General features: G+C 34.6%; 1 protein-coding gene across 2 annotated transcripts in view; it reads right to left on the reverse strand.

Moving 5' to 3' along the window:
• Pkn2 (protein kinase N2) overlaps window positions 1-19,621 on the reverse strand; it is a 94,983-nt gene that overhangs the window by 53,966 nt on the left and 21,396 nt on the right. For both annotated transcript variants that reach the window (XM_013350040.2, XM_005357382.2), the window contains exon 2: window positions 8,094-8,394. In XM_013350040.2, coding sequence (XP_013205494.1) covers window positions 8,094-8,394 — 301 coding nt within the window. The remainder of the gene's footprint in view (window positions 1-8,093; window positions 8,395-19,621) is intronic.

A 19,621-nucleotide genomic window follows, 5' to 3' on the forward strand; every position in this document is an offset into this window, starting at 1 on the left:
CAGGCAGATCTCTGTGAGTTCAAGGCCAGCCTGGTCTACAAGAGCTAGTTCCAGGACAGGAACCAAAAGCTACAGAGAAACCCTGTCTCGAAAAATAAAAATAAAAAAAAATAACAATAATGCTGGCAGCAATGTTTAAATTGGAATGAAGAAAAACTGGCTGAAGAAGAAAATACAGATCTGAAAAGGACAGAATCAGGCCTTGGTGATCTGAATGGGGAAGTGAAGGTGGCCAGAAAAATGATATCCATCCTAAAAGCCAAGTTTTAATTATGGCCACGGATGTCATTACCATAGAAAATGTGGGCAAAAATTCAGAAGTGGGTTGTGTCCCTTGAAGTTCTTCAAATGACCCTTTTCTAGGGATTGCCTAAGACCATCAGAAAACAGATATTTACAATTCAAAACAGTAGCAAACTTACAGTTATAAAATAACAATGAAAATAATTTTACGGTTGGGGGATCATCACAACACGAACTGTATTAAAGGTTTACAACATTAGGACCACTGTCCTAAACTTTTTGAACTGTCTCCAGTATAGAACTGTCTCCAGTATAGAAATCTGGTACTCATGGTGTGTCAGACCATGCTGGAGTTTATGTTAACAAGGTGTTTCATTGTAGGTCCCTAAACAGTTTCATGATGGGGAATAACATTTCTAGAAAAAATAATTATAAGACAGGGGGTTGGGGCTTTGAGTCACATGATATAAGACTATCAGTACAGCTCAGAGAACATAAACTGACGAGAGATACAGCTTTTGAGTTATCAGAAAATAGAGCATGGTTAAAAGATCTCTAGGGATGGAACTTCAGAAGGCCAGAACATATTGATTTGATATCACCCATCCCCACCACAAATTTGTAATATGTTTGATATGCTGCTTCTGGTGCTTTTCCTTTTAAAGCAGCATTTGTAATGCACATGCCTGTGTACACATGCAAATGTATCATAATGGAGGTGGAGATGCTAGAGGACTAATTGTAGAAGTCAGTTCTTGCCTTCCACCATGGAAGTCCTGGAGATAGAATTCAGGTAACCAGGTAAGGCAAAAAATCTTTACTCCTCTAAGCCATCTTGCTGTCTGGCTTCTGGCATTTTTAATATTTTAACAAAACCACAACTGAGTGCTTTGAAGAAATATTAGCGGTTTAGAACATGGGAATATCTTTAGATCAAATGCTTCCCTGGTCTTTAAAAAACATTTATTTTTATTTCATGTGCATATGTGTTTTGCCTGCATGTATGTAAGTCCATCACATGCACGCAGTGCTTGTGTCGGCTGGAAGTGGAACTGGATCTCCTAGAAATGGAGTTACAAGTGGCTGTGAACTGCTATGTGGGTGCTAAGAACTGAACTCAGGCCCTCTGCAAGAGCATCAAGTGCTCCTAGACATCTCTCTAGTCCCTACTGATTCACTTTCCTTCCCTGAGCTAGAAAACTTTTCTTAAGATTTTACTTACATCCACAGAGGTTTTACATTCTGGTCAGCTGAGCTTAGGTGCCTTATGCTTAACACATATGCTATTACAAACATCTTGTTCACAAATACCCCAGTGAAGAACATACTCTCTAGCTTCTTTTTCTTTTTAATAAATAATAAAAACAAAGTCTGAAGGTCATCCAAGTGGTAACCAACCATAAAGCAATGTAATGATCTAGCTATGTGACTACTCAATCATATATAACCTTTGCTCTTCATTTATAGCTAACTGACTCTATGCTCAAAATTCATCAAGGTGTAGTTGTACAGCCTGAGCGTCTGCTTAGGAGACAAAGCTATTTACTTTATTTAAAACAGTTAAGAGAAAAGACAGTTAAAACAAACCAGGCCAAACCTATATTAATAAAAGTACTATACGGAAGCACTACTTATCTATTTCCTTAAGCGTCTATCTATCTACAAGTCCACAAGGTGCTAAGTACTACTTACTAACCAACATTTCAGTTTACACTTGGCACTTACCAACATTTCAGTTTACACTTGGCACTTAAAAACTGATTAATTTCTATGTGAGCTAACAAAGAACATTCCATGATATTATTCTTTTTAAAGTTTTATTTTACTTTTAACTGATGAATAACCATTGTATACAGTATGATGTTTCATTTCTACACCAGAAATACCCAATCATGCTAATTAACCAGCTCTTTGTGCTCTATCTCTGAGTTGAATGTTTTTAGGTTAAGGCAAATGAACTGATATACAATACTTGTCACTTTATATAGCTTACTCTACTTGTAATAATGCCCACTAGGTTCACACATGTTTTAGTAACTGTTTCCAGCTATTTAAGAGCTTAATGGTATTCCCCATGTATATAAAAGCATGTGAGGGTGCAGTGGTACTAAGTCTTGAACATGGAGCCTTGTGTTTGTTAAGAGTACTGTCAAATGAGCTATACTCACAGACTGAAATTTTACTTTTAATCCATTTGTTTACCGATGACACGTCAACTGTGCCCACAGCTTAGATATGGTGGAAAATATTGCAAGAAACACGGGGGTGTGGTCACCATCTCTTTGATGTGATAATTTTGACTCCTTTGATCAAAAACCCAGAAGGAAGACACACTACTGAACTATATGGCAATTCTTTTGTGTTTGTAGCATTAGAGACTGAATGGGGGCCTTGCACACACTCTTACTACTGACGTATTTTTTCTTTTACTTATGACAAAACTCCATTCTGTTTCCCATACTAGATTTACTAACTTGCAATAGCACCAAGAATACACAAGAATTTCCTTCTCTCCATCCTTGCCAGTATGGATCCTTCAACTTCTAAATAATTAACCCATCTAAATGGAGGGAAGAAATGTCTCTCTCTGGTTTTCAGCTATATTTCTCCAACAATTAGGTATTGAACAGACACTTCTATTTGCATGTCCTCTGAGAAGTACCTACAATTAGAGTTTCTGTTTTGTCGGGGGGGGGTATCCCCCCTCCCCTTATTTTTGTGGTGTGGGTAGAAACCAGAGCCTCACACTCTCAGTGAACTACACCTACAGTTCTAGTCAAGCTTTTGATCTTTTTTTAAAAAAAATAAAACAAAACAAAAAAACTAAGGTAATGTTTTCTTTATTGGTAGTCTGAGTTCCTCAAAAAATACTGTAATATATGATTTGCATATATTTTCTGCAACCTGTATTGCCTCTTCAATCTATTACTTCCTTTGTCATGAAAAAGTCTTTTAAATTTGTTGTAATCCCATTTATTTATTTATCTATTTTCAAGAAGGCCTTACTCAGGTTAATGACATGAAATTTTTTTGTAGTTTGCTTCTAGTAGCTTATAGTTTCAAATCTTACACTTAAGCATTTAATCCATTTTTAATTTATTCTGTTGTAAAGGTGAGTTAAAGGCCCATTTTATTTTTCTACATGTGGCTATCCAGCTTCCTAAACACTATTTATTGAGGCGGCCTTCTCTAATGCATATTCCAAGCACTTTGCCAAAACTGACCACAAATGTGTAGGCTTATCTCTGAGCCAGATAACTTCATTAGTTGATGTCTGTTTTGTGCCAATATCATGCTGTTTTAATTAGTATAGTTTAAAAATATACTTTGAAAACCAGTAATCTGATACTTCTAGTTTTTCCTTTTTCCTAAATGGTTCTGATCATTCAATCTTCTGTGATCCCATACAAGCTTTATGGATACTGTCTATTAATATATCTGTGAAGAATGATATTGGAGGCTGGCAAAATGCCACAAGGGGTCAAAGTGTTTATCATCCAGGACAATGACGTAAGTCTGAGCCCTGTAGCCTAGGATGGAGAGAACCAATTCCAAAAAGTTCTTCTGATCTCCACACATGTGGCTCATAAACACGTACATATACATGAACATGCACACCCAACACGCTGCTAATAAAAAAAATACTGAGTTTCTTTTGTCAGAGACTGCATTAAATCTATTTTACATCTCCCAATGACTCAAACATATGAGACAAAGGCTTCACCACTGTGCTATATACACAATCCTTTGTATTTTTAACACATTATATTTATCTGTATTTACTTTGTATTTTAAGACATTGCCTAATTAGCTTCTCTGGACTGGACTTAAATTCACTTTGTTGCCCAAGGGAGACCTTGAAGTTGCAAGCCTCCTACCTTCTAAATTAGAAGGGTTTACAGGCCTGCACTACCAGACTTGTTTACAATAATAACTATTCTATGGATGAACACAAAACATTTTCCAATTGATTTAAGACATTTAAATTTTTATACGCAATGTTTTACAATTTGAATTAAACAGTTTGTTCATCTTCTTGATTAAATGAGGTACTAAATATGTGAAACGTTATGCTATTATATAAGTAGGACTATTTTCTTAATTTCTTTTTCAGATATTTTACTACTGATGTATAAAATACTATTAGTTTTATATGTTTATTTTGTATTACACAACTTTACTAAATTTCATTATCAGTTCTAAAAGTTTTGGAGTGGAATTTTAGGGAGGTAAATAGAAATCTCTCTATCAAAATAGTCCTGTCAGCAAACAGATAATTCCTTTCTTTGTTATTGTCTAGATGCATTTTATTTCTTTTCTTCCTTCATTGCTTTGGCTAACATTTCTGGGACTTTACTATTTAGAACTGGTAAGAGTGGTTATCCTGTCTTGCTTCTGATCTTGGAGAAAAAGCTTTCAACTATTTAGCATTACAATGTGAACTATGAGGCTATATCTCATATATTGTTATATGGATATGTGCATGTATGTGTGTTGAGGAACATTCTAAATACATCTAATTTGTTGAGTTGTTATCATGAAAGAAGCTGACCAGGCTTTTATGATAAACAACATTTCAGAATTTTATAATTAAGAAGTACACCTAATAAAAATCCTTATTTTGAAAATAGGTAAAATTCTTTACTGTACACAGCAGTATACAATATGAGACCCTATATGAAGCTAGGTAAAAGGCAAAAGTTGGCACACATAGCTCTCTCCTCTGGCCCCAATATGTGTGCTATGGCACATGTGCAACCAATGATTTGAAAGTTATTACAGAGATGAATCAGTGTGCAAATCTGACAACTAGAGTTCAGATCCCCAGAATCACATAAAAGTCAGACATGGAAATGCACACACTGCAATCTCAGTACTCCCACAGGGATATAGGAGGCACAGACAGGAGAAACCTCAGAAGCTTACCAGCCAGTTAGCCTGGTGTTCACAGCAGTAAACAATATAAGATCCTGTATCAAGTGAGGTAAAACAAAGTTGTCTCCTCTTGCCTCTATATATGTGCCATGGCATGTGTATATGTGCCTGTACTACACACACACACTAAATAATTAAATGCATAATTTAACAAAATTACTAAGTTTTACTCCAACAAATTGATGTGTTAATCAGAACAAAAAGTGATATTGTATACATTTAGCTTCCAATTATCTACAAAGTAAATATTCAACAGTTTTGGTTTTATCTTGAAACATTTTTAAGCTTATTCTCTACCTCATTTAATGTTTAAAGTGAAATGGCAAATTATACTTTGATAATAATTACAAAAGTGAAGTATAATTTTGATTTGCTGCATTTGAAACATCTGTAATATTCACAGTTATATGCTCCCATGTTCCATATTCTATAACAAGCCTAGAAAACATCAAGGGTCACACAGTGAGGGATAAACGTGGGTGGAAGTAAATTACATCACAATAACAAATGAGCAAAGCAGCACAGAGAGGATAAGAATAAATTGGCCAGGACTGTTTCACAATGTTAACCAACTTAGCTTTTGAGGGAGCCCAAGAATTTGACAGTAGGGCTTAAAGAGGTCATTAAAAAAAAAATCTTTAAAGAGATGGTCAATATTCTAAAGTATTTAATATTCAGTGATGGACAGAATATTAGTGGCTTCCAGGAATCAGTTCTGGGAGTGGAAACTACCTGAGAAGTAATGCAACATTCTAAGTAGATCTAATGATATTTCCATAGATACATTATGTACATTTGTTAAAACCCATCAAATCATATACTTGAACATATATGCAAACCATTCACATATATTTATATGTAATTTTATTCCATTAATGCTCATTTTTAAATAGGGACTAGAGAAAACAAAAGAGTAGCTATATTTTGTGTTGCTAAAACATTCAAATTTTCATGAATCACAAGGCAGTTCTCAGTATTCTAAAGAAAAAAAATGCTTTCTCTAAATAGAGTTTAAAGCTCTAGCAGTTTCTTATTTTAGACTTCCAAAGACGCAATAGGCAAGACATGTAGAACTTGGCAGAGAACCAAACACAACAGACTATCTTAGTTTATAAAATACTACTACTAAAAACGGAATTTTCACAATACATGTTTCCATTTATAATATAATTACGGAATTTGTGGGTAAGAGACTCCTAGTCGAGGAGTAGAAAGTGTATAGCCAGTTTGACTATTCTGAGCTAATTAATTCATACCTTTGGGACTGTTTCAGTTCTAAAACGGAAAAACTGGTTTCCTATTATTTATGTCATTTTAAAGATTAAGTTCTAGTACAGGGTTGACGTCTATATACAGAGCCTTCTCCAAATAAAAGTCCTAAGTCCCAGATGAAGTAGAGGAGGAGTACTAAATACTGTTATTTTTAGAAATTTTTTAGAATGTTAGTTTTACACCTATTAACTCTTACTAGCTAATCACACAGTAATCTAAAATCTCTGCTACTAAAGTTTTACTCTTTTTTTTAAAAAAATATTTATTTATTTATTATGTATACAATATTCTGTCTGTGTGTATGCCTGTAGGCCAGAAGAGGGCACCAGACCTCATTACAGATGGTTGTGAGCCACCATATGGTTGCTGGGAATTGAACTCAGGACCTTTGGAAGAGCAGGCAATGCTCTTAACCGCTGAGCCATCTCTCCAGCCCAAAAGTTTTACTCTTTATAAATGACTTTTCCTTTACCTGTTCACTTACTGCAAATGAAAGGACCACACAGCTTAATTTATGTCACTTAAAAGATCATATTTGCTAGCCGGGCGGTGGTGGCGCACGCCTTTAATCCCAGCACTCGGGAGGCAGAGGCAGGCGGATCTCTGTGAGTTCGAGACCAGCCTGGTCTACAAGAGCTAGTTCCAGGACAGGCTCCAAAACCACAGAGAAACCCTGTCTCGAAAAACCACAAAAAAAAAAAAAGATCATATTTGCAATAACAAAACTATTATACCACAAGTGTCTTAAATGTTTTGTATAAAGCTATAGAAAGAATATACATAGGGAAGTGGATAATGGTATAAACATAGACATTTTTCTTGAAAAGCTATACAATAAAAAAAGCAAAGCTGCCTTTAGGAAGAGGTCTGAAGGAGAGGTAATTTTCCTATTTTCACCTTTTGCACTACTGAAAAAATTTCTAACTGTTGATTCTTTAAAAATAATGGTCTTAGGTTCGAAATGTGAGTTACAGTTAGTTCCCTCTTATTTTCTATAATTACAGAGAAGTAAAAGGCAAGTTTCAGTTCTTGCTTTTTATTTTTATTTTTTCGAATTAAACAATGAGCATGATAATGTAGGTACTTAATTTAGCTTTTCTGTACCCAAACACCAGGGTGATAAATTGGATTAATGGCTGAAAAAATCTGAAGTATCTACTTTTACGGAATGCATATTATTTCACAATTACTTTTTTGGGAGTGGGCAAGTGGAGGTCATAAGAATATTTGTCTTCCCACCATGTGGTTACTGGGTATTAAAAGGTCTCAAGTCTTCAGGCTCCAGCACAAAGGCTCAGAAATTCTTCACTTTTAAAAGTCATCTGGTACACTTTTGCTTCAGATCTTAAGGTTAAAAGCATTTGGCTGACTCCATACTAGACAATACTAAATTGACAATACTAGAAAATAATGCCACGCCCTGTCTTACTGACTGGGGATAAGAAAATACAAGAGCTACTTATCTTTCAGTAAATGTTTCAACTCAGTAACCTTATGAACAGTAATATAAACAAGGCAATAACCACAAAGAAAAAGTCTTTGTACTTTAGAACAGCTAAAAACTACTATCATAAAATTTAGAATTCTCTAGAAGAACATATATCCTACTAATATGTCACATAAAAATCAAAGAAGTACAATACCTGCAGCATCTTCTGGATCTGATACAACAATGTGTGCATTCAATTCTTGTAGCCTGTGATGTAATTCTTCTAATTTTTTATTTGACTTTTTCAAAATGTTGTCTACATAAGCCAAATTTTTTTTATCTGTTGTGACTTTCCTCAGATTTTCAGCTCCTTCTTTGATTTTCAGTTCTTTCCTTATTTCTCTCTTGATTCGATCTTTGATGTCATCCAATTTCTGTTGCACCATCGTATCTGAAAAGTCTAATTTTTGAACAGCACTCACGTTCTCAGAAAATGAAAGACTCCGGGAATCTCCCTATAATAAATAAGTAAGTAAGTAAGTAAGCAGACATCCAACATTGGAATCTAGAAAAGCACATGTAGCATCAAGGATAAGTGTTTGTATCATGAAAAGACTACTTATTAACTGAATTACATTTAGGTTTCTCCTTAATAGGCAACAGTGTACTTATTTTCCTGTATTAAAACCACATTGAATAAAAGTTCAAATATTCTGTTCACTTACTAAGTAATGTTATTTGACAAACACACTTACATTGAAATGAGCTAGGCATGGTGGTTCATACCTTTAACCCCAAAAGGAAGCTGTGGCAGAAGGATGGCAAGGATAACGGCCAGTCTGGGTTATACAGCAAGGTTATATCTCAAATAATCTAGTTAGGTACATAGATCATAACACATCTACAACACAAAGGCATCACATGTAAAGATGGTTAAATTGTCACTCTTACATTGTAAACTCTGGGCAAGTTATTTCATCTTTAAAAACTCAATTCAATTATCTATAAAATCTGGAACACAGTATTAGCGGCCTTTCAGAGCTATTCGGTAATTCAAGACATTCTAAGAGAAATTTCAAGTATAATTTTGCCTCACTAATAACTTAATAAAATTTTAAAGGAGAATAATGTTACCTTCTATTTTAAAAAAAACAGAAAAGTAAACTAGCAAAACAAAGTAAATACTTTTCTGGTCACTTTTTATCACATCACAATACATAGACTTATAAACATGGTATTCAGAATTGCATATATATTTTAAGGCTATCTCATCTAGTAAGTTTAGTTGGGAATACAAAAACAGAAAATTATTAATAGAAAATATCTCTAAATTATGTCTTTAAATACTAAGATGGTTGGTGGCTGTATAATTAACTTTCTTAATATATAACATCAGCTAAGTAAATCCAACATACATTTAAAACAGCCAAAGTTACGTTTTAGCTACTTTTACTTGTCCAAATAGACTAATAATAGTGGATATTAGTCTAATAGGATTGCTTGAACATTCTTAAGTTCTGAGAGGCAATCATATATCAGTTCCCTTTGAGAAGAGCTGAGTATATTGATAGGATGGAAAAGAGTAAGACATTTCTCTGTGCAGCATGTTTATCTACTTCTGGAAATACAGACCTAATGAAATAAAAGACTGACTTTCAGTTCCCATCACACACACACACACACACACACACACACACACACACACACACGTATGTATATGTATATATATGAGTAAGTACTATTTAAATTTTTGGTATACTACCTTTTACATCTAATTCAAGACAGAGCTTCTCTGTAGCTTTGGAGCCTGTCTTAGAACTAGCTCTTGTAGACTAGGCTGGCCTCGAACTCATAGAGATCAGCCTACCTTGCCTCCTGAGTACTGAGGTTAAAGGTGTGTACCACCACCATCCGGCCCCTTTTACATCTAATTCTTAATCTCTAATAAAAATATGTCATGCAAAGTAGGGGGAAAGGTGAGCAGAGGGTAGCCTCATATATATATATGGAGCTGAATTCTATTAACTGGTTTCTAACATTCTTAAGGCTAAGATCTCCTTGACATTCTGACGAAACAAAACACACTATCAAAAAAAAATGTTAACGCATGTATATAATCTCTATACTGTACTCTATGCATCTTATCTAAACTAATTCCTGAAATGTGCCTATTGACTTTAAATTTAATTTTATCAAAGTGTGTTATTCTTCCAGGGATAAAATACTGCTGAAAATTTTCAGCATTCATTCACAAATACATTCATTCACATAGTGCTGGTGATAAAACTCAAGTTTCACATTTTAGCCAAGCACCCTACCACTAAGCTACATCCCCAGTTCCTTCAACATTTATAATTCAGTGAGTCTCATCATTTTAGTTTCCAAGTCACCTTAGGTTAGGTACTGGGAACACCAGTCATATGATGAATGCCAAAGAATAAAAAATTCCCACTCTATAGCCTTTTGGAAAACAGCCTGAAGCAAAAAATGCTTAGATGAGAAAAGACTTAAAATTAATCCAACTTTACTAGGTATTTCAATTCTTTTAAGTTCACCAGAAAATATCACAGAAATGAACAAGTTCTTGGATTAATATTATGCAGTAAGTCACTAGTCCTTAAAATTTCTTGGTTCATGATATCCTTCACTTTAGTAACTTCTTTCCTTATTCTTTGCAGGCCAAAAAAATACCCAACAGTTCTGTTAAGTAAATAGTAAGATCCAACTACCTTAATATTTTTTTTAACAATTTAGCCATGGTATACAGTGAAAATACAAATTGAAACGAAAGTATAACATTTACATAACAGCTTTTAATGGCTGTTAAAATAAAAAGGTAAAAATAGCTCACATATTTGATGTGAATTCTTTGACATCCCTTCCTCACTTCCACTCTTCGTTCTTTTCAGATTGTTCTCCAAAGTCCAACAATATCAAGTTGTGGGAAATTACTTTGAGAAACCATGTTTCTTGGCTCCATTACCATGCATGTTATACCTTTGGGATATACCACCTCTCTGTCTCCAATTACTTGTTCCAAGTTCCTTCTTGGCCTGGGTAACTTTTTGTTTCAAAGTTCATGATAACCTTCCTGTAAAGAATTTCCTGCCAATGTTCTCCCTTAGGAGGTAAATGACTCTCCTGTGTGCTGGTACCATGGACCTTGTTTAAGTAGTTATTTCTCTTGTTATGTGATCACTCCAAAGACTAAGAGCGTTCGACGGCAGGATTATAATTGGCACATAAAACTTTTTTAAAAAAGAAAAAGATGTTTAGAACATTCACACACACACACGAATTTAAAAACTCATGCTTTCCTCTTTCTGATAAAAAGAATACTTGTTGAAGCTCAGAAGCAAACTAGGATTCCACCATTGAGAAGTCAGATACAAACTTTGATAACAGATTGGCTCCCTCTTCTTTTCCACAAATCTGACTTTTTAGTAAACATATTATTACTCCCACCTTTTTCTGTGACATGAATCAATTACCTTTAGGACAGGAACAAGGGGTGTACAAAATATAGCCATTAAGTTAGGATAAACAACTGTTCTAGATACCAGATCCAGATCCCAAAAAGGTTAGAATATTCTCCACCCCTACCTCAGCCTTTCCTTAGGCATAGTCAGTCTCAGTATGTAGATATGGTGTGGGAAGTCCTTTTGTATATGTGTTGTTTTAATTGGTTAATGAATAAAGAACCTGCTTGTGATAGGGTAGAGTAGAGCTAGGCAGAGAAAACTACATTGAATGCTGGGAGAAAGAAGGCATAGTCAGAGGAAGCCATGCAACCTCCAGAGTAAGATGCAAATTGTCAGCCAGAACCTTGTGGTAAAACATAAAATAATAGGAATGAGTTAATTCTAGATGTAAGAGCTAGCCAGTAAGAAATTAGAGCTAATAGGGCAAACAGTGATTTAATTAATACAGTTTGAGTCTGAACAGCCGGAAATGAACGAGTAGCCTCATACAGCATAGCTATGGTTGGCCTGGAACTCTTTTGTAGGCCAGCCTAGCCTCATCAAGATCCTCCTCCTTCTGCCTCCATCATGAGCCACCACTATCCTTTTAAAACATTTTAAAAAATTAAAAATTTTAAATTTTAGTAAGAATAAACTGAAGGTTTACTTAAAACAACCATAATTTTCTTATATTTGCAATAACTGAAATAACGCATTTAATCCCCTAAATTGTAATGCTTCTATCCCCAGAAACAAAATGTCTATAACACCAGGAACTATTACTAGGCAATGAAATAATACTCTTAACTTAAATAAACTAAATTAACTACAGAAAAATAGTTCATAATCAGTGGGAGATCCTTAGTGGCAACTTCTGCCTTAGTATTTTCTGTTGAGGGAGAACTGACATCTATACCTACCTTAATTACTAGCTTCATGCTTTTATCTACTAGTTCAGAACATCTTTCTATAGAAAGTGTAGTGTGGAGACATGCACCTATTACAGCACTTGGGAGGCAAACAGGAAAGCTGAGACTAACTGGCCTATCAGCAAGCAGTTCAAGAACTGTTTAAACTACATGGTGAGAGTGTATCTGGAAAAACAAACTGACAAGAGTTGTCAAGCATGTGTGGCCCAGGTCCTCAATTTGATCCCCACCACCACACTGTAAAACAACAACAAAAATAAAGTTGGATTGAACTTCTAGTTACAAAGTCACTATTATATTTATTAATATGATCAGAAAGTATAAGAACAAGAGAGGAAAATGAGTCCATGAGCTATTTCTAGACATAATGCTAAACTATCAACTGGACAGACTATCCACAACCACTGAATATACATGAAGAAAACCCACATTTCCCCTATCTTTTATCACTGACACTAACTGCATGCTTAGCCACTCCACATTCTGATCAAAATAATCTGAAATCTGCGGTTTACATACATTCTAATTTTATTTTGCTTTGTAAAGGCTCTAGTGTTTTTTAAAAACTACTAATCTAAGTTCAACATTAACCAAATGACTGACCAAAACGTCTTCAACTGTTTTAACAAGGTTTGTATTATCAATCACATCTATTAATATTTAATACATAATAAATTTTCTGTCATCTCTTATCTTTAAAGCAACATTCAAATTTTAAACATGTAAACCCATTTGTAAAATTAATGTTCTAAGAATCATCTTTACAACTGAAATGATTAAATAAGAAGGTTTCAATTGGCAGGACAATAAAAACAACCAAATTAATAATAGACAAAACAAAAATTACAAGAATTTTCAGAGGAAACAAATAAATTTAAAATTTTAAATAAATAGATTAAGTAAGAGACTAGAGATAATTAGTACATCAGACACATAACTGAGGAAAATAAATTCCCAATTAAGAAATAAAAATTCATCTGAATTATTTTCATTAAAGAAAATTGCTGCTTTGACAAAAAAGATTATACCATTCTTTGTCCATTTGATAAACATTTATAAAAGTCATACTGCTGACTATATATACTTCTAAGACTAATTTATATCATTCTTTGTCCATTTGATAAATATTTATAAAAGTCATATTCCTGACTATATATAGTTCTAAGGCTAATGGCCTTAACAGATAGTTATTAATATAAATAGAAACTTACAATGATGTCTTTTGATCTAGTAATTATAATTGTAAAAATAAAATAGAAGAAAACAAAAATAATCAGGATGCTACTTAAGTGTCATAACAAAAAATTTACAGAATAAAATCAAATTTCTCTTACGGCTTCAATTAACCCACTCACTCACAACAGTTATATCTGTTAAGTATACACAATTTTTCCAAATGTTATGCTTAACATAAAAATGGAAAAAGATATTAAAATAGTCATAGCTATCCCTAGGACAAAATATTAACAGGGATTTTACTCTGTTCTTCTAAATTTTACATATTTTCTCTAGCCTTTGGAAATAAGATTTTTTTCTATTCTTTTATTTTGCCTATAATAAGGACAGTTTTTAGAAGAAACCAAAAGCAGCATTCACTTTACTTCAATTCTGTCAAATTAAAAAATTTATAATGGTATCTAACACCATGTATTTGCTATTAAAGCTTTTTAATTCAACATTTCTATTGTAAGAAATGGAACTACAAATTCTTCTTTAAGTAGATCAAATCATTGACAGTCAGGCATTTCAAATGAAGAAATGTATTATTTGTAAAGCTATGTTTACAAAACGCATACTTTATGAAACAATAAAATTCTGGTTTTAGTTTAAAACATAAATTGGCATTTTCAATCTACTGTACTTCAATAAGTTCACAATATAGTTAAGAAAACATTGAAATAAGAATAGGACCAGATTTGAAAAACAAAGCCTGCCACTTGTGACCAAGTACTTCATTTTAGAGGAGACAGGAAAAAAAGATGTTTATGCCTCACTGGCAAGGTCCCCAGAGAAGTGAAAAGGCTGTTACTTCTACTGCATTTCAGAAATACAAAAGTCTGACTTGACAGATGCCAAAAAATGTTAGAATACCCATGAAAACCTTGGGTGTCACAATCCACATGTTGTTGACTATAAGGAATAAAAAAATCATTTGGTCTAACCCCCTTGACTGTAGTCTGAGGCAATCAGGTTGAAAGCAGTCAAGCAAATAATCTAAGATCACAAAGTCAGTAACCTGGCTGGTTCAGCACAGTGGCCTTCTGACTCCTGGTCTGGTGCTCTTTTTTGCTATACCTTCTTTAATGAGGACCCTTCAGAATACTCATTTCCTATATTTGAACTAAGCCTTGACCTAAATGACTTGCATTGCAACTTTCTCAAGTCAGGGGCATTGGCAAACACAGGTCTTTCCTCTCTTGTTTCACCCTAATCCATCCTTTATACTTCAGAGGCCTAATCTAGGAATCCAACAGCAGTTCAATGCAATCCCTAGTAGGAGTGTTCCAACACATACATCACTTTCCCTCTTCCCAGTTTGTTTATATACAAAATAGGGCTTTGGTTTTCTGGTTGTTTTAGTTTTTAACTACTTATTTGAAACAATACACAGTAGTGAAAATATAAAAAGTGACTTTTTTCTCAGTCCATTTATCATCTGTGTAAAGGAGAGTTACTGATTTCCTTGAGTTAATCTTGTATCCTCCTACATTACTAAAGGTGTTATTGAGTTGTAGAAGTTCTTTGGTAGAATTTTTGTGGTTACTTATGTAAACTATATCATCAGCAAATAGTGAGAGTTTGACTTCTTTTCCGATTTGTATCCCTTGATCCTTTTGTTGTGTTATTGCTGTAGCTAGAATCTCAAGTACTATATTGAATAGATATGAAGAGTGGACAACCTTGTCTTGCTCCTGATTTCAGTGGGATCACTTTGAGTTTCTTTCCATTTAGTTTAATGTTGGCTGTTGGCATGCTCTATATTGCCTTTATTATGTTTAGGTATAATCCTTTTATTCTTGCTCTCTTCAAGACCTTTATCATGAAGGAATGTTTTACTTTGTCAAAGGCTTTTTCAGATCATATGCTTGTTTTTTTTTTTTTTCCCAGTTTGTTTATATGGTGGATTACATTGACAGGTTTTCATATGCTGAGCACCCCTGCATCTCTGGGATGAAGCCGACTTGATCATGGTGGATGATGGTTCTGATGTGTTCTTGGATTTGGTTTGTCAGTATTTTATTGAGTATTTTTGCATCAATGCTCATGAATGAGATTGGTCTGTACTTCTCTTTTTTAGTAATGTCTTTGTGTGGCTTGGGTATCAGGGTAATTGGAGCCTCATAAAAAGAGTTTGGCAATGTTCCTTATGTTTCTATTGTGTGGAAGAATTTGAGAAGTATTGGTATTAGTTCTTCTTTAAAAATCTTGCAGAATTCTCATTTGAAACCATCTTGTATGGGCTTTTTTTTTAGTTGGGAGACTTCTGATGACTAATTCTATTTCTTTAGCAGTTATAGGTTTATTTGTTTGTCTTGTCTTGATTTAATTCTGGTAGGTGATATTTATCCATAAAATTGTTCATTTCCTTTAAGTTTTCCAATTTTGTGAAGTACAGGTTTTTGAAATATAACCTGATGATTCTCTGGATTTCCTCCGTGTCTGTTGTTATGTTCCCCCTTTTCATTTCTGATTTTGTTAATTTGTTATTCTCTCTCTGCCTTTTGGTTAGTTGGGGTAAAAGTTTGTCTGTTTTGTTGATTTTCTCAACCAACACTTTGTCTCATTGATATTTCATATTCTTTTCTTTGTTTCTATTTTGTTGATTTCAGCTCTCAATTTGATTTTGTCTAGTCCCCCTAAGTGAGTTTGTTTGTTTCTTTTTGTTCTGGAGTTGTCAGGTGTTCCGTTAATGCACTAGTGTGGGATTTTCCTAGCTTCTTTGTGTAGGCATTTGGAACTATGAACTTTCTTCCTCTTAACACTGTTTTCATTGTGTCCCCTAAATTTGGGTACGTTGTGTGGATATTTTCAATGAATTTTAGGAAGTCTTTACTTTCTTCCTTTATTTCTTCTTTGAGCCACTAATGATTCAGGTGATTCATATCTATCGCCATGCACAAAATTCAAGTCCAAATGGATCAAATACCTCAAGATAAAACAAACTACACTGAATCTCATAGAAGAGAAAGTGGGAAGTACACTTGAACACATTGGCACAAGAGACCACTTCCTAAATATAACTCCAGTAGCACAGACACTAAGAGAAACAATTAATAAATGGGACCTCCTGAAACTGAAAAGCTTCTGTGAGGCAAAGGGCATGGTCAACAAGACAAAATGGCAGACCATGGAATGGGAAAAGATCTTCACCAACCCCACATCAAAAAGAGAACTGATCTCCAAAATATACAAAGGACTTAAGAAATTGATCATCAAAAGAACAAATAGTCCAACAAAAAAAATAAAATGCAGGCCTAAACAGAGAACTCTCAACAGACAAATGTAAAATGGCTGAAAGACACTTAAGGAAATATTCAACATCCTTAGCCATCAGAGAAATGCAAATCAAAACAACTCTGAGATCCTATCTTACACCTATAAGAAAGGCCAAGATCAAAAACACTGATGACAACTTATGCTGGAGAGGATGTGGGGCAAAGGGAACACTCCTGCATTGCTGGTGGGAGTGCAACTTGGTAGAATCCCTTTGGATATCAGTATAGCAATTTCTCAGAAAATTAGGAAACAACCTTCCTCAAGACCCAGCAATACCACTTTTGGGTATAAACCCAAAGGATGCTCAATTGTACCACAAGGACACGTGTTCAACTATGTTCATAGCAGCATTGTTTGTCATAGCCAAAACCTGGAAACAACTTAAATGCCTCTCAACCGAAGATGAATAAGAAAAATGTGGTAAATTTACACAATGGAGTACTACAAAGCTGGAGGGAAAAATGGCATCTTAATTTGTTGCAAATGGATAGATCTAGAAAACATCATATTGAGTGAGAAACCCAGACCCAGAAAGACAAATGTACTTACTCATAAGTGGCTTTTAGACAAAGCAAAGAAAAACCAGCCTACAATTCGATCCCAAAGAACCTAGACAACAAAGAGGATGTAATTTACATGGGAAGTAGAAAAAGACAAGATTTCCTGAGTAAATTGGGAGCATGGAGACCTTGGGAGAGGGTAGAGGAAGGGAGTACAGTGGAAAAAAAATATATAGCTCAATTTACACAAATGTAGGCTACATGGGTATTTAGCAGAAGGTCAAGTTAGAATGTAACATAAAGAGAGATGCATTCAAAATCAGAATGGTCATTTATAAATTCTAATATTCCAATCACGCTAAAGCTTCAATTTCTTCATTGTTTTTTTATCATCACCACTACCATAATAACCATAATATACCATTTCTATGTCTTATAGAGGTTATGCCCAGAATTTAGAAATGTAGTGGGCTAGAGAGATGGCTCTGCCATTAAAGGCTAGCCTCACAACCAAAATAAGAAATGTGTTTTCATAGCAACGGTGACATTCCTGGCACACAGCCCTGACGCTGTCAATGCTGGGTACTGGGTTCCTACATAATACCAACCCTCCCTTTATCTTTACTAAGACAATACTTTTGGTTATATGCATCCAAGTGTACAGATAAAATTCTCACTTCATCAGCCTTTCTTGTACTTACAAATAGACATACAGACAACTCCTGTTAAAGACAACTAGCTCCTTCATTGGGGTGCATTCATAGCTTATTTTCTTTTGCTGGAATACAGATCCAAGGCCTGAAAATGTAGCAACCATCTGTGACAACAAAAGTCAATTCACCATGAATGACAGAAGAGAAAAAAGGCTGATTCCTAGATATCCTTATTTGCCTGGTACACAACTCCTACACTGCCTACCCTTGGCCTCTAAAACAATTATCAGCATATAATCATTGCACACAATAGGGTTCATTTTGACATTTTCATATTTATCATACACTTTGTTCATCTATATCCCCTATATATTCTGACACCCCTTTCTCTACTCTTGCTGGTCCCCTTCCTCTTCCAAACAGTCCCTCTTTTATACAGATTCTAATATGAGAGAAAATACAGTATTAATCTGAGTGTGCCTTATTTCATATAACATGATAATCTCCATTTCTATCCATTTTCTTGCAAATGACAATTCCCCACAGTGTATATGCATTTTCTTTACTAATTTATCTACAGACAAACATCTAGGTTGACTCCACAAACTGTTATGCATGCTGCAATAAATATGATGTCTAAGTTCTCTGCTGTATGTCAGTCTGGAGTCCTTCAGTTATATGTATGCAGAGACATACCTAGATCATATAGTTATTCTATTTTCTTTTTATCGTCCTTCCTTCCTTTCTTCAGGGCAGGGTTTCTCTGTGTAGCTTTGGCTGTCCTGGAATTCACAGAGATCTGCCTGCCTCTGCCTCCTTTAATCTGGGATTAAAGGCTTGAGCCACCACCACCTAGTTTGGTAATTCTGTTTTCAATATACATATTGACTAGCATAGCAACTATACTAATTTACATCCCTCCACAGAAATAGTTTACAATAGTTCCTTTTCTTCAACATCACAAATGCTGACTTGGATTAATAAAATATATAAGGCCTCATTACTGATTTAAGTTTTTAATTTTTACTATGAGTAAATGGAAATTCAGGGCAGGATTTGGCAAGAAAAGCCCATTATGAAGGGAATAGTACTGCTGGCACAAACAGCATTGAATTACTCCTCACTTCTTTCATTCTGTCTCTGGGGTAGTCCTTTGACTTACTCTTACTAACAGTATGTAGTAGAAGTAACAACAATGTGGTGTTCAGGACATTTTCAAGGTTGGCCTTAAGTGGACTTAAAGCTTCTGTTTAAACTCTTGCAATTTCAAATGCTATATAAAGGCTCTTCTGCTAGCAAGAGCAGGAAGCCCTGGAAAAAGAGAGGTGCCACACAGAGTCCACTTAGAAAAGAATAAAGTATTCCAGTTGCTCCAGCTACTATTACTGAGATGGCAGACACTGAGTCTATAGTGGACATTCCAAATTGTCACCAGCTGACTGCGGCTGCATCAGCGAGCCCAGCTCAACCAGAAGAAAAAACACCTAATGTTCTTCCACAAGCACAGGATGTTGTATGCAGAAAAAGACCTAAGAGAATAATGTCATGGTTAATCCAGGCTCTCAGGAGTTTCTTTAATTACATCCAATTACTCTTTGTGGACCCTCAATGGAAACATCACCATCTAATTTAAGGAAGGAAATATTAATAATACTATAATAGAAAAATAATAAACAATGTAATATTAGTATTCTTAAATTCT

Source organism: Microtus ochrogaster, chromosome 21, assembly GCF_000317375.1.
Source record: "Microtus ochrogaster isolate Prairie Vole_2 chromosome 21, MicOch1.0, whole genome shotgun sequence".
Taxonomy (NCBI): domain Eukaryota; kingdom Metazoa; phylum Chordata; class Mammalia; order Rodentia; family Cricetidae; genus Microtus; species Microtus ochrogaster.